The sequence below is a fragment of the Salvelinus namaycush genome, unplaced genomic scaffold (assembly GCF_016432855.1).
Source record: "Salvelinus namaycush isolate Seneca unplaced genomic scaffold, SaNama_1.0 Scaffold1649, whole genome shotgun sequence".
NCBI lineage: Eukaryota > Metazoa > Chordata > Actinopteri > Salmoniformes > Salmonidae > Salvelinus > Salvelinus namaycush.
This window is the reverse complement of record NW_024058396.1, coordinates 1-12,096: the sequence shown is the minus strand read 5'-3', so window position 1 is coordinate 12,096 and position 12,096 is coordinate 1. Positions and strand designations below refer to the sequence as shown.

Genomic DNA, 12,096 nt, shown 5'->3' with positions numbered 1-12,096 from the left:
ACAGTGTCCAAAGAAGGGCCAGAAGTATACAGAATGTTGTTGTCTGCGTAGAGGTGGATCTGAGACTCACCAGCAGCAAAAGCGACATCATTGATGTATACAGAGATGAGTGTCGGCCCGAGAATTGAACCCTGTGGCACCCCCATAGAGACTGCCAGAGGTCCGGACAACAGACCCTCCGATTTGACACACTGAACTCTATCAGAGAAGTAGATCGACAGATTAGTCTTCTAATTAATGAATTAATCTAATTGATCAGATATTAAAATATCTGAAAGCTATATCAGGACAATTATAACTTTGTTATCTGAATATTTTCCTTTGTTCCCCGACTTCCTAGTTAATTACAGTTACATGATTAAGTTAGTTTAATCACATAATAATATTTACAGAGAATAAAAAAATAAAAAAAGTATTCGGTTTAATGATGCTAAAGCCACAACAGTCTTAATCAGGGTGAAGGAAACGCCACTGGTGTTCCCAGCCAGACCTTCACTGTTGGACCACCACGGAGAAATCAACCATAAGTTTGTGGAACCAGAATTGTTGTGGAAATTTACCACTAAGGACTCAGAATCTCAAAGCAAATGAAGCAATCTTTATTTGTTTAATGTACAGAGAGGTTTACAAACCTTGGTATAGGTCTACTGAAGCTCTGAAGGGGCAAAGTAAAAACAGGTTTTTGGAAATGTAAGTATGATTTGCGGGTTAATTCCTGCATGCGACTGGCTGTTATCATGTGGGCTCAGTTCACAAAGAAATTGAGCAAGGTCTCATATTTTAACTTCCAGAACATATACTGGCCATTTACCAATTGGTCTGAGGGTGAGGTTATGACCGTGTCCCTTTGTGTATTTACCCAGTCACCTTCACGAACCATGATAAACAGAACAGAGAATGCATACAGCTTGTACAATTCACTGCTGTCTTCAGTATAAGACCTTTTCCACCACATAGGCTTTAAACTTGTAGGATGTTTTGATGAACAAACTACAGTCTTAGAAAAAAGGATTACAAAACAGTTATCTGGCTCTCCCCATAGGAGAACCCTTTTTGGTTCCAAATAGAACAATTTTTGTTTTCAGGTAGAACTCTTTTGGGTTACTTGTAGAACTCTCTGTGTAAAGGGTTCTACATGGAACTCAAAAGGGTTCTACCTGGAACTAAAAGGGTTCTACCTAGATCCAAAAAGGGTTCTTCAAAAAGTTCTCCTATGGGGACAGCCAAATAACCATTTCAAGCTCTAGATAGCACCTTTTTTGCTAAGAGTGTATAGTATGAGTAGAGAAAGATGTTGTTGCGCATTAATGAACATGTTTAGGGTAGTGACTGGAAACCGCCGATATGCTCTCTGGCTCAACATCAAGAAGAGGAAGTGGTGCCAAGAGTTGTTAAAACTGTTGATACACGTTAACCTGATGAAGACAGAGGGCGCTGTTGTCACTTTGGGGGAAAAACGTGCCCAATTTAAACGGCCTCGTACTCAATTCTTGCTCGTACAATATGCATATTATTATTACTATTGGATAGAAAACACTCTCTAGTTTCTAAAACCGTTTGAATTTTGTCTGTGAGTAAAACAGAACTCATTTGGCAGCACACTTTCTGACCAGGAAGTGGAAAGTCTGAAATCGAGGCTCTCTTCTAAGTCCTGCCTATAAATGGGCATGATAGCTATTAGTATACATGCACGTCATACACCTTCCCCTGGATGTCAAGATGCAGTGAGAGAAGAAATGAGGTGATTATCTTGGTCTGAGATGGAATACGTCCTCTTGGAATGACGTGTCACCGATTTCATGTTTTCAGGAAGGCGCGAAGAGGACAGTGGGATTGCCTTCTGAATAGCTTTCGTTATAGGCGACTACTATCTCCGGCTTTGATTTTATTTGATAAATGTGACAATATCATCGTAAAGTATGTTTTTTCAATATAGTTTTATTAGATTTTTGAAAATTTATTCGGGACGTTAGGTGTGTTGCGTTGTGTGCCCTTTGTTCAGAATGGAGAGCTTCGCGCCACTTGGCCAGTGTGCTCGCTAATTCAAGAGGGAAAAACGATGTTCTAAATCCAAACAACGACTGTTCTGGACAAAGGACCCCTTGTCCAACATTCTGATGGAAGATCACCAAAAGTAAGAAACATTTTATGATGCTATTTCATATATCTGTCGAACTGTGTACTAGTAGTTTTGCGCCCAGGTTTTGGCCACTCTCTCGCTATAACATAAGCCTTATGTCGTAATGAAGATATTTTTAGAATTCTAACACTGCGATTGCATTAAGAACTAGTGGATCTATCATTTCCTATACAACATGTATTTTTTTGTAATGTTTATGAATTGCTATTTGGTCAGAATAGGTGAGAGTCTAATAGAAATATCCGCACATTCTGGGAAATAGAAGCTACGTTAGCATAATGGATAACCACTGATTTCAGCTCTAAATATGCACATTTTCGAACAAAACATAAGTGTATGTATAACCTGATGTTATAGGACTGTCATCTGAGGAAGGTTTATGAAGGTTAGTGAAAATTAATATCTTTTGCTGGTTTATTCGCTAACGCTAACATGCCTATTGCTATCGCTAACGTGCCTTGATGAATGAATGCAGTAGTGTGGTAGTCTATTGTAGTAAGCTAATATAATGCTATATTGTGTTTTTGCTGTAAAACACTTAAAAAATCTGAAATATTGGCTGGATTCACAAGATGCTTGTCTTTCATTTGCTGTACACGATGCATTTTTCAGAAATGTTTTATGATGAGTATTTAGGTATTCCACGTTGGTCTCTATAATTACTCTGGCTGCTTCGGTGCTATTTTTGACGGTAGCTGTGATGGTAGCTGCAATGTAAAACTGATTTATACCTCAAATATGCACATTTTTCGAACAAAACATAGATTTATTGTGTAACATGTTATAAGACTGTCATCTGATGAAGTTGTTTGTTGGTTAGTTTGGTTGGTTCTTGGTTAGTTAGGTTGGCTTTGTGCATGCTACCTGTGCTGTGAAAAATGTCTGTCCTTTTTTGTATTTGGTGGTGAGCTAACATAAATATACGTGCTGTTTTCGCTGTAAAACATTTAAAAAATCGGACATGTTGGCTGGATTCACAAGATGTGTACCTTTCATTTGCTGTATTGGACTTGTTAATGTGTGAAAGTTAAATATTTCTAAAAAATATATTTTGAATTTCGCGCTCTGCCTTTTCAGTGGAATGTGGGAGGAGTTCCGCTGGCGGAACGCTAGAGTCAGACAGGTTAATCATGATTATACAATGTCTTAATCAGGGTCAAAGGGTTTGTGTCAATTGCAATATAAAACTACTGACGCACATCATTGCATGGACATGGGGGGAGTTTTGCTGCTTTATAAGAGAGTGCTCTTATCTCCACTCCAGAGACACGTATCCACTGATGCATCTTTGATGTTAAACAACTGAACTTCACTCGGAATCTCGGAACCAATCAGTTTTCTTCCATCAAGATATTCTATAGTCATCCTTAACACTGAGGACTGCATAACATTGTATGTAAGTACACAATGTCACTATATAACTAATCTTGATATATGAGGAATATTTGAAAGCTAGATTGTTATTTTGACCAACTAATTAACAAAACATTTCATGCAACAAATGTTTTCTAAATTCTGAAACAGCTGCTTAATTTTTGATTTAAAATAAAATATTTTAAGAACAAATTCTTAATTTCAATGATGGCCTAGGAACAGTGGGTTAACTGCCTTGTTCAGGGGCAGAATAAAATATTTGTCAGCTCAGGGATTAGAACTTGCAACCATTCAGGTATTAGTCCAAAGCTCTAACCACTAGGCTATGCTGCCAGGCCTAATCATTTATAAAGTCTAGCTGAACAAGCATGGTATGGTTTTGTTGTCCCCCACGATGAAACTACGGAACTGTCTCTGTCTGTCCGTTGGTATGTTTGTTTTGTGCGTTAGTTAAACAAGATATCTGAGAGCACTGGGCTGATTTTGACAAAACTTGGGTGAATGATTCGTCTTGCCATAGAGATCCAACATTTATAAAATTACACTGATTGGCCCAAGGTGGGAGCTATGGCAATTAACTGCAATTTGTTAGTTACACACAATATCTCAATTCAATAAAATGTTATTTGTCACATGCGCTGAATACAATATTTCACCTTACAGTGACGAGGCCTTAAACAACAATGCCGTTGTAAGAAAAAAATACCTACAAAATGTTTAAAAAAAAGTAATAGATAAGAATAACAAATAATAGCAGCAGCATAATGTAAAAACAAACAAAATAGCTTGGTTGGTTGAGAGACGATAAGACGAAAGCCCTCCCCTCTGGCGCCATTGTGAAATAAATAGTGGTTACTGCATCATTCGTGGGGGACGACATGTTAACTGTTGCCTTGTTTTTACATGGTTGACTTCAGCCTCCTATTGTTCTGTTTTGAATTCAAAAGTATGATGTTAGTATGATGTTTAATGTGAGGTGAGTAGACTGTTGAGTGTAGTGTTTTACATCAAGCTGTCTCTTCATCTTGAATACACTGATTGACACATCTAGCATTGGGTACTGAAATGTTTAATGTAGGTGACTGGTGCTATCTCGGGCAAAAAACAGGCTTTTATCAGTCACTTTACCAACTTCATTATCCTTAATTTAAATTGAATGCATAAACAGGCATGTTACCAACAAACAAACATTTATCTGGCTCCAACTTCTGCTCCTCTTGTGCAGCGATAGATCCTTTCTGTGCCTTCTGCCTGCAGACATAACTGTTAATAAATCCCAAATAATGAAGGTGATATAATTCATCATGTATATTTATCTGTTTAAATCAAATTATTTGTGCACATTAGGTAACTCCCTACTAGGGACATGATTGGCTGGAACGATTTTTCAGAGTGATTGCAGAGTGAAGGGCAGTCAAAGAAGCTGGATCTACTCTCAGAATATTTTACATACTGATAGCTGACGATGTGTGATGACAATTTCACCAAATTTAAAAATAAATCTGACCTAATGCAGCTTTAAAATGGAAGCTTACTTGAATTAAATTAGAGAACCTATTTCTATCTTTGAATCTGAGGCCTGCATACGTGTTGTATGTTAGTAAAAACAAATCTTAACAACTCATCTTGCTAAGTGAAAAAATGTTGAACTAATGTTGATTTGACTACTAATAAACTGCACATTTCATGGAACAAATGCTTCCTAAATGATGAAACAGTTGACTTACTGGTCATTATTATTATTAACCATTTGAAATCGAGGTAAAGTTTGGATCTACATTCAGTAATGACGTTTGAATGATTCAGGTTTTAGGTGTTACTTGACTAAATCTGATGGTTAGTTTTAATTGGACAGACACTTGATAAAGTTAACAGACCCTGTTCTATATTAGACATTGTCATAATATATTAATACATACCTGTGAATACTGTAGCCTGTCTGAAAGAATATTGTACTATATTATAATATATTAATACATACCTGTGAATACTAAAGCCTGTCTGAAAGAATATTGGACTATATTATAATATATTAATGCATAACTGTAAATACGAAAGCCTGTCTTAAAGAATATTGTACTATATTATAATATATTAATACATACCTGTGAATACTAAAGCCTGTCTGAAAGAATATTGTTCTATATTATAATATATTAATGCATACCTGTGAATACTGCAGCCTGTCACGCCCTGGCCTTAGTATTCTTTGTTTTCTTTATTATTTTAGTTAGGTCAGGGTGTGACATGGGGAATGTATGTGTTTTTGGATTGTCTAGGGGTTTGTAGGTTAAATGGGTCAGAGTCTTGTCTAGGGGTTTTGTATGTCTATGGCTGCCTAGATTGGTTCTCAATTAGAGGCAGCTGTGGTTCATTGTCTCTGATTGAGAGCCATATTTAAGGCAGCCATAGGCATTGGGTTTTGTGGGTAATTGTCTATGTAGAACGTTTGTAGCTTTAGTATTGCACTTACGTTTGTAGCTTCACGGTCGTTTGTTGTTTTGTTTTGTTATAAGTGTTCGTTTCGTGTTTCACTCGTCTCAAATAAAAGAGATGTATTTTTCACACGCTGCGCCTTGGTCCACTCATTATCCTCAAGACGATCGTGACACAGCCTGTCTTAGAATATTGTTCTATATTATAATACATGAGTACATACCTGTGAATAGTGCAGCCTCTGTCCTAAAGAATATTGGACTATATTAATTCATGTCAATCTTTATTCTTTCAGATATTACAAAGCAGCAACTTTTGTTGGAAAGGTGAGTTCCAGCACCATAAACACCTCATATTCTGATGTAGCATCTATTACATTCATACTCATCATCATAGGGCAGGGTATCATATACTGATGTAGCATCTATAAAATGTGCACTCATCATTATTCATGAGTATTCGTAATTATAGCAACATATTAAATAATTGTATAAGTGCATAGAGACGTGCTCACTTACATAACAATATGTTTACATCATCATTACATATAAGTCACCAAGTTGATCAGGAAGAAACAGCAGGAGGTAGAGTGGGGAGGTGCTGGGAGTAGGAGAGGGACTCCATGGTGTTGATCAGGAGGAAACAGCAGGAGGTAGAATGGGGAGGTGCTGGGAGTAGGAGAGGGACTCCATGGTGTTGATCAGGAAGAAACAGCAGGAGGTAGAGTGGGGAGGTGCTGGGAGTAGGAGAGGGACTCCATGGTGTTGATCAGGAGGAAACAGCAGGAGGTAGAATGGGGAGGTGCTGGGAGTAGGAGAGGGACTCCATGGTGTTGATCAGGAAGAAACAGCAGGAGGTAGAGTGGGGAGGTGCTGGGAGTAGGAGAGGGACTCCATGGTGTTGATCAGGAAGAAACAGCAGGAGGTAGAGTGGGGAGGTGCTGGGAGTAGGAGAGGGACTCCATGGTGTTGATCAGGAAGAAACAGCAGGAGGTAGAGTGGGGAGGTGCTGGGAGTAGGAGAGGGACTCCATGGTGTTGATCAGGAAGAAACAGCAGGAGGTAGAGTGGGGAGGTGCTGGGAGTAGGAGAGGGACTCCATGGTGTTGATCAGGAAGAAACAGCAGGAGGTAGAGTGGGGAGGTGCTGGGAGTAGGAGAGGGACTCCATGGTGACTCGGAGGTCCCTAGCTGAGGAGGAAGGAATGGGTGTGATAGATTCCAGACGAATAGAGATGGAACGATCAGAGGAGGGCAAGGAGGAGTTAGGAGCAATAACAGAACACGTCATTCTCAGTGACCTGAGGATTGTGCAGCGATTTGGTCATCCTAGACCAGAGGTACCGTCCTGTATTTTTTCATTCCAATCTATTCCACCTGATTCCAATAATTAACTGGATGATAAACTGAATCAGGTTAGTTACAACTGGGGCTGGAGTGAAAACCAACAGGAGGGTAGCTCTCCAGGAACATGGTTAGAGAGCCCTGCCCTAGACTGATGTGTTGCTTGACCTCTAGTTCCTACCATGAGTCATTATATCCCTTGGTTATTGTTTGATCCTTTCATCTTGTTCCTTAATGTTCTTTTGGTGCTTTGAATGTCTGAATCAGATCTCCTTTGAGTTGGGAGGTTTTTAAAATGTATCTGTACAAATTTGTATTTCAGGTTACATGACGCACACACACACTCAACATGGCAACCACACTGCATTTGATCGGTGGTCAAGGAGGCAGTTCATTTCATTTCCATGGCATGGACAACGGTGCCACCCTCAAGAAGATTGGAGTGGCGGTGGAAGGCTCGCAGGTCAAAGCTGTGCGGGCGGAGCTGACCGACGGGAAAGTGGCGACTTTTGGAGATGAGAACACTTTCAATGAGTTTGAGTTCAACCTCGGCGAGCGCATCACAAAGCTGTCGCTGTGGGATAACGGCGCCGGCACACGTCTGGGTGCCATCAAGTTCACGACGAGTGAAAACCGTCAGTTCTTTGAAAAAACGACCAGCTGGCCACTGATTACTGAGTACACCGTAGATGTGGGGTCTGGAATCTGCCTGGTGCTGGAGGGCAGGTCTGGCTTGGCCGTTGAACGTATGGGCTTCCTCTTCATCAACCCCATCAAGTCGTCCGTGCTGACCAACATGGAGTATGCCAACCTGTCCCTCTTCAAACCCCAGGTAAGCTCTTTTATAGATGTGTGTAGACGGCTCAGGAAAACTCTACCGATGCTCTAACATTAACCAGACCCAGAGAGCTGGAGGTGGAGAGAGACATATCTGCACGCTGGACTGTGGGGAGACAACTTCAACAATATAAAAAGCAAGAGCAGGAGAAGAACAGAGCACTAGAGGAGAGGATCAGACTGCTGGAGGAGAGGGTGAGGGGGATGGTGTGTGACAGAGATCAACCCACTAGAGAGGTGGCCACCCCCGCAGAGAAGCCAGCAGAACAGTCCACCTCAGCTCCCGACAAAAGTCTCGACACCACAGCAGAACAGTCCACACCAGACCCTGACCATAGCGTCGACATCACAGCAAAACAGACAAATGAAGAACCCCAAGCCCAGGGGATCTCATCCCCTCTGAGCACCCCCATGTCAGCCACCCTGCCAGGCCTCCTGACAACCCCCCCCCACACCCACTGAGGACATACACAAGACACAGATTGGACTCCTTATAGACTCAAATGGGAAATATATACAAGAAAAAAAACTTTTTCCCAAACAGGTGTCCAAACACCCAGCGCGCCCTAGACCTTCTGTTTGAGGACCAACTAGGATCACCTAGCCACATAATAATACACACAGGCACAAACGACCTGAGAACACAGCAGGAAAGGGGGGCCACAGCACTGAAGGGAGTGATTGAAAATGCTTCTTCTTCTTTCCCCAATGCACAAGTGGTTATCTCCATCCTGCTACCACGAAAAGACTTCCACCCTGCTACCAAACAGCGGGTAACCGCAAGTATTTCCTGTCACTGTGCCTCAAAACCAAATGTTTTCCTGACCCACCACTCCACCCTGGACTTGAACAGCCTCTATGACCAGGTCCACCTATACAAGGCAGCAGTGCCCACCTTCGCACGGACTCTAAAGGACATGGCTCTCAAACGCAGCCCCAACACTTCACACAGGAGCAACAGATTAATTGACACCCTGCCCAGACCAGCGAGACACTCTCCCAGACCTGTGGGATCCCCCCTGGACCTACACATAGAGGACCCACACCGAGAGGACCTACATCCAGACCACAACACCACCAGCCACATACACACCCCCACCCCAACCAATCAACTCACCCCCAAGTCAACCATGCCCACACCCCATTTAGGCCCCCTCAGATCAGACCTATGCCACTCCTGCCCACCCCATGCACCCCACCCCCGTAAAGAGGGCCTCAACATGGAAGTCACACATACGCCCAGGCCGTGAGTAGGAAAACAGGCCCAACACCCACTCTTACACTAGCCCAAGCCAATGGCATATACCAGATGCACAGCAGGCTCTACTCACACATACTGGCCTGAGGCCAAAACACACGACCAACAACATTGCTATCTCATCCTGGAATATCCAAGGCCGGAGGTCATCTGCCTTTGGCCTAAAGAGCAGGAACCTGGACTTCATCAAAGAAATCGGAAATACAGACATTGTCATCCTTCAAGAAACCTGCTATAGTGGAGACAGACCCACTGGTTGCCCTCTAGGTGACAAAGAGCTGGTAGTCCCATCCATCAAACTACCAGGTGTGAAACAGGGAAGGGACTCAGGGGGTATGCTAATTTGGTGTAGAGCAGACCTAACTCACTCCAATATTTGGAACCAAGGACTGATCACCCCAATCCACAAAAGTGGAGACAAACGTGACTCCAATAACTACCGTGGGATATGCGTCAACAGCAACCTTGGGAAAATACTCTGCATTATCATTGACAGCAGACTCGTACATTTCCTCAGTGAAAACAATGTACTGAGTAAATGTCAAATTGGCTTTTTACCAAATTATCATATGGCAGACCACATATTCACCCTGCACACCCTAATTGACAAACACACAAACAGACAAAGGCAAAACTGTCGCATGCATTGTTGATTTCAAAAAAGCCTTCGACCCAATTTGGCATGAGGGTCTGCTATACAAATTGATGGAAAGTGGTTTTGGGGGAAAAACATACGACATGATAAAATCCATGTACACAAACAACAAGTGCACGGTTAAAATAGGCAAAAAACACACACATTTCCTCCCACAGGGCCGTGGGATGAGACAGGGATGCAGCTTAAGCCCCACCCTCTTCAACATATATATCAACGAATTGGCAAGGGCACTAGAAAAGTCTGCAGCACCCGGCCTCACCCTACTAGAATCTGAAGTCAAATGTCTACTGTTTGCTGATGATCTGGTGCTTCTGTCACCAACCAAGGAGGGCCTACAGCAGCACCTAAATCTTCTGCACAGATTCTGCCAGACCTGAGTCCTGACAGTAAATCTCAGTAAGACAAAAATAATGTTATTCCAAAAAAGGTTCAGTCGCCAGGACCACAAATACCAATTCCATCTAGACACCATTACTCTAGAACACATAAAAAATTATACATACCTTGGCCTAAACATCAGCGCCAAAGGTAACTTCTACAAAGCTGTGAACGATCTGAGAGACAAGGCAAGAAGGGCATTCTATGAAATCAAAAGGAACATAAAAATTGACATACCAATTAGGATCTGGCTAAAAATACTTGAATCAGTTATAGAACACATTGCCCTTTAACTTCTACTTGGTACTCATCCCGGATCCGGGAGCATCCTCATCAGTAAAAAGCTGACTAGCATAGCCTAGCATAGCGCCACAAGTAAATACTAGCATATAAATATAATGAAATCACAAGTCCAAGACACCAAATGAAAGATACACATCTTGTGAATCCAGCCATCATTTCCGATTTTTAAAATGTTTTACAGCGAAAACACAATATGTATTTCTATTAGCTAACCACAATAGCAAAAGACTCAACCGCATATTTTCACCATTTTTTTACCGCATAGGTAGCTATCACAAAACCGACCAAATAGAGATATAATTAGTCACTAACCAAGAAACAACTTCATCAGATGACAGTCTTATAACATGTTATACAATAAATCTATGTTTTGTTCGAAAATGTGCATATTTGAGGTATAAAATCATAGTTTTACATTGCAGCTACAATCACCAATAGCACCGAAGCAGCAAGAATAATTACAGAGAGCAACGTGAAATACCTAAATACTCATCATAAAACATTTATGAAAAATACATGGTGTCCAGCCAATATTTCAGATTTTTTAAGTGTTTTACAGCGAAAACACAATATAGCATTATATTAGCTTACCACAATAGCCAAACACACAACCGCATTCATTCACCGCAAAGGTAGCGATCGCAAAAAACCAGCAAAAGATATAAAATTATTCACTAACCTTGACCAACTTCATCAGATGACAGTCCTATAACATCAGGTTATACAGTACACTTATGTTTTGTTCGAAAATGTGCATATTTTGAGCTGAAAACCGTGGTTATACATTGTGAAAATGTAGCAACTTTTTCCCAGAATCTCCGGATATATTTCTGACACTCACCTAATCTGACCAATCAACTCATCATAAACTTTACTAAAAAATACATGTTGGACAGCAAATGAAAGATACACTAGTTCTTAACCTGTTTGGGGTGCAGCCCGACACCGGTACACTTATGACAACATCCAGCTCAAGTGCAGGGCGCGAAATTCAAAAGATATTTTTTTTAAATATTTAACTTTCACACATTAACAAGTCCAATACAGCATATGAAAGGTACACATCTTGTGAATCAAGCCAACATGTCCGATTTTTAAAATGTTTTACAGGGAAGACACAATATGTAAATCTATTAGCTAACCACGTTAGCAAAAGACACCACTTTTCTTACTCCATCAGTTTTTTACTCCATCAGTAGCTATCACAAATTCGACCAAATAAAGATATAAATAGCCACTAACCAAGAAACAACTTCATCAGATGACAGTCTGATAACATATTTATTGTATAGCATATGTTTTGTTAGAAAAATGTGCATATTTCAGGTATAAATCATAGTTTACATTGCAGCTACAGTCAGAAATTGCACC

General features: G+C 40.9%; 1 protein-coding gene across 1 annotated transcript; it reads left to right on the top strand.

Moving 5' to 3' along the window:
- Window positions 1–6,243: 6,243 nt before the first annotated feature.
- On the top strand, window positions 6,244–8,123 carry LOC120037232 (aerolysin-like protein; the record flags this gene model as incomplete). The annotated part of the gene is made up of 2 exons (XM_038983409.1): window positions 6,244–6,276; window positions 7,614–8,123. A coding segment is annotated over exon 2 (483 nt), but the record flags the coding sequence as incomplete, so codon positions are not given.
- Between the last annotated feature and the right edge of the window lie 3,973 nt (window positions 8,124–12,096).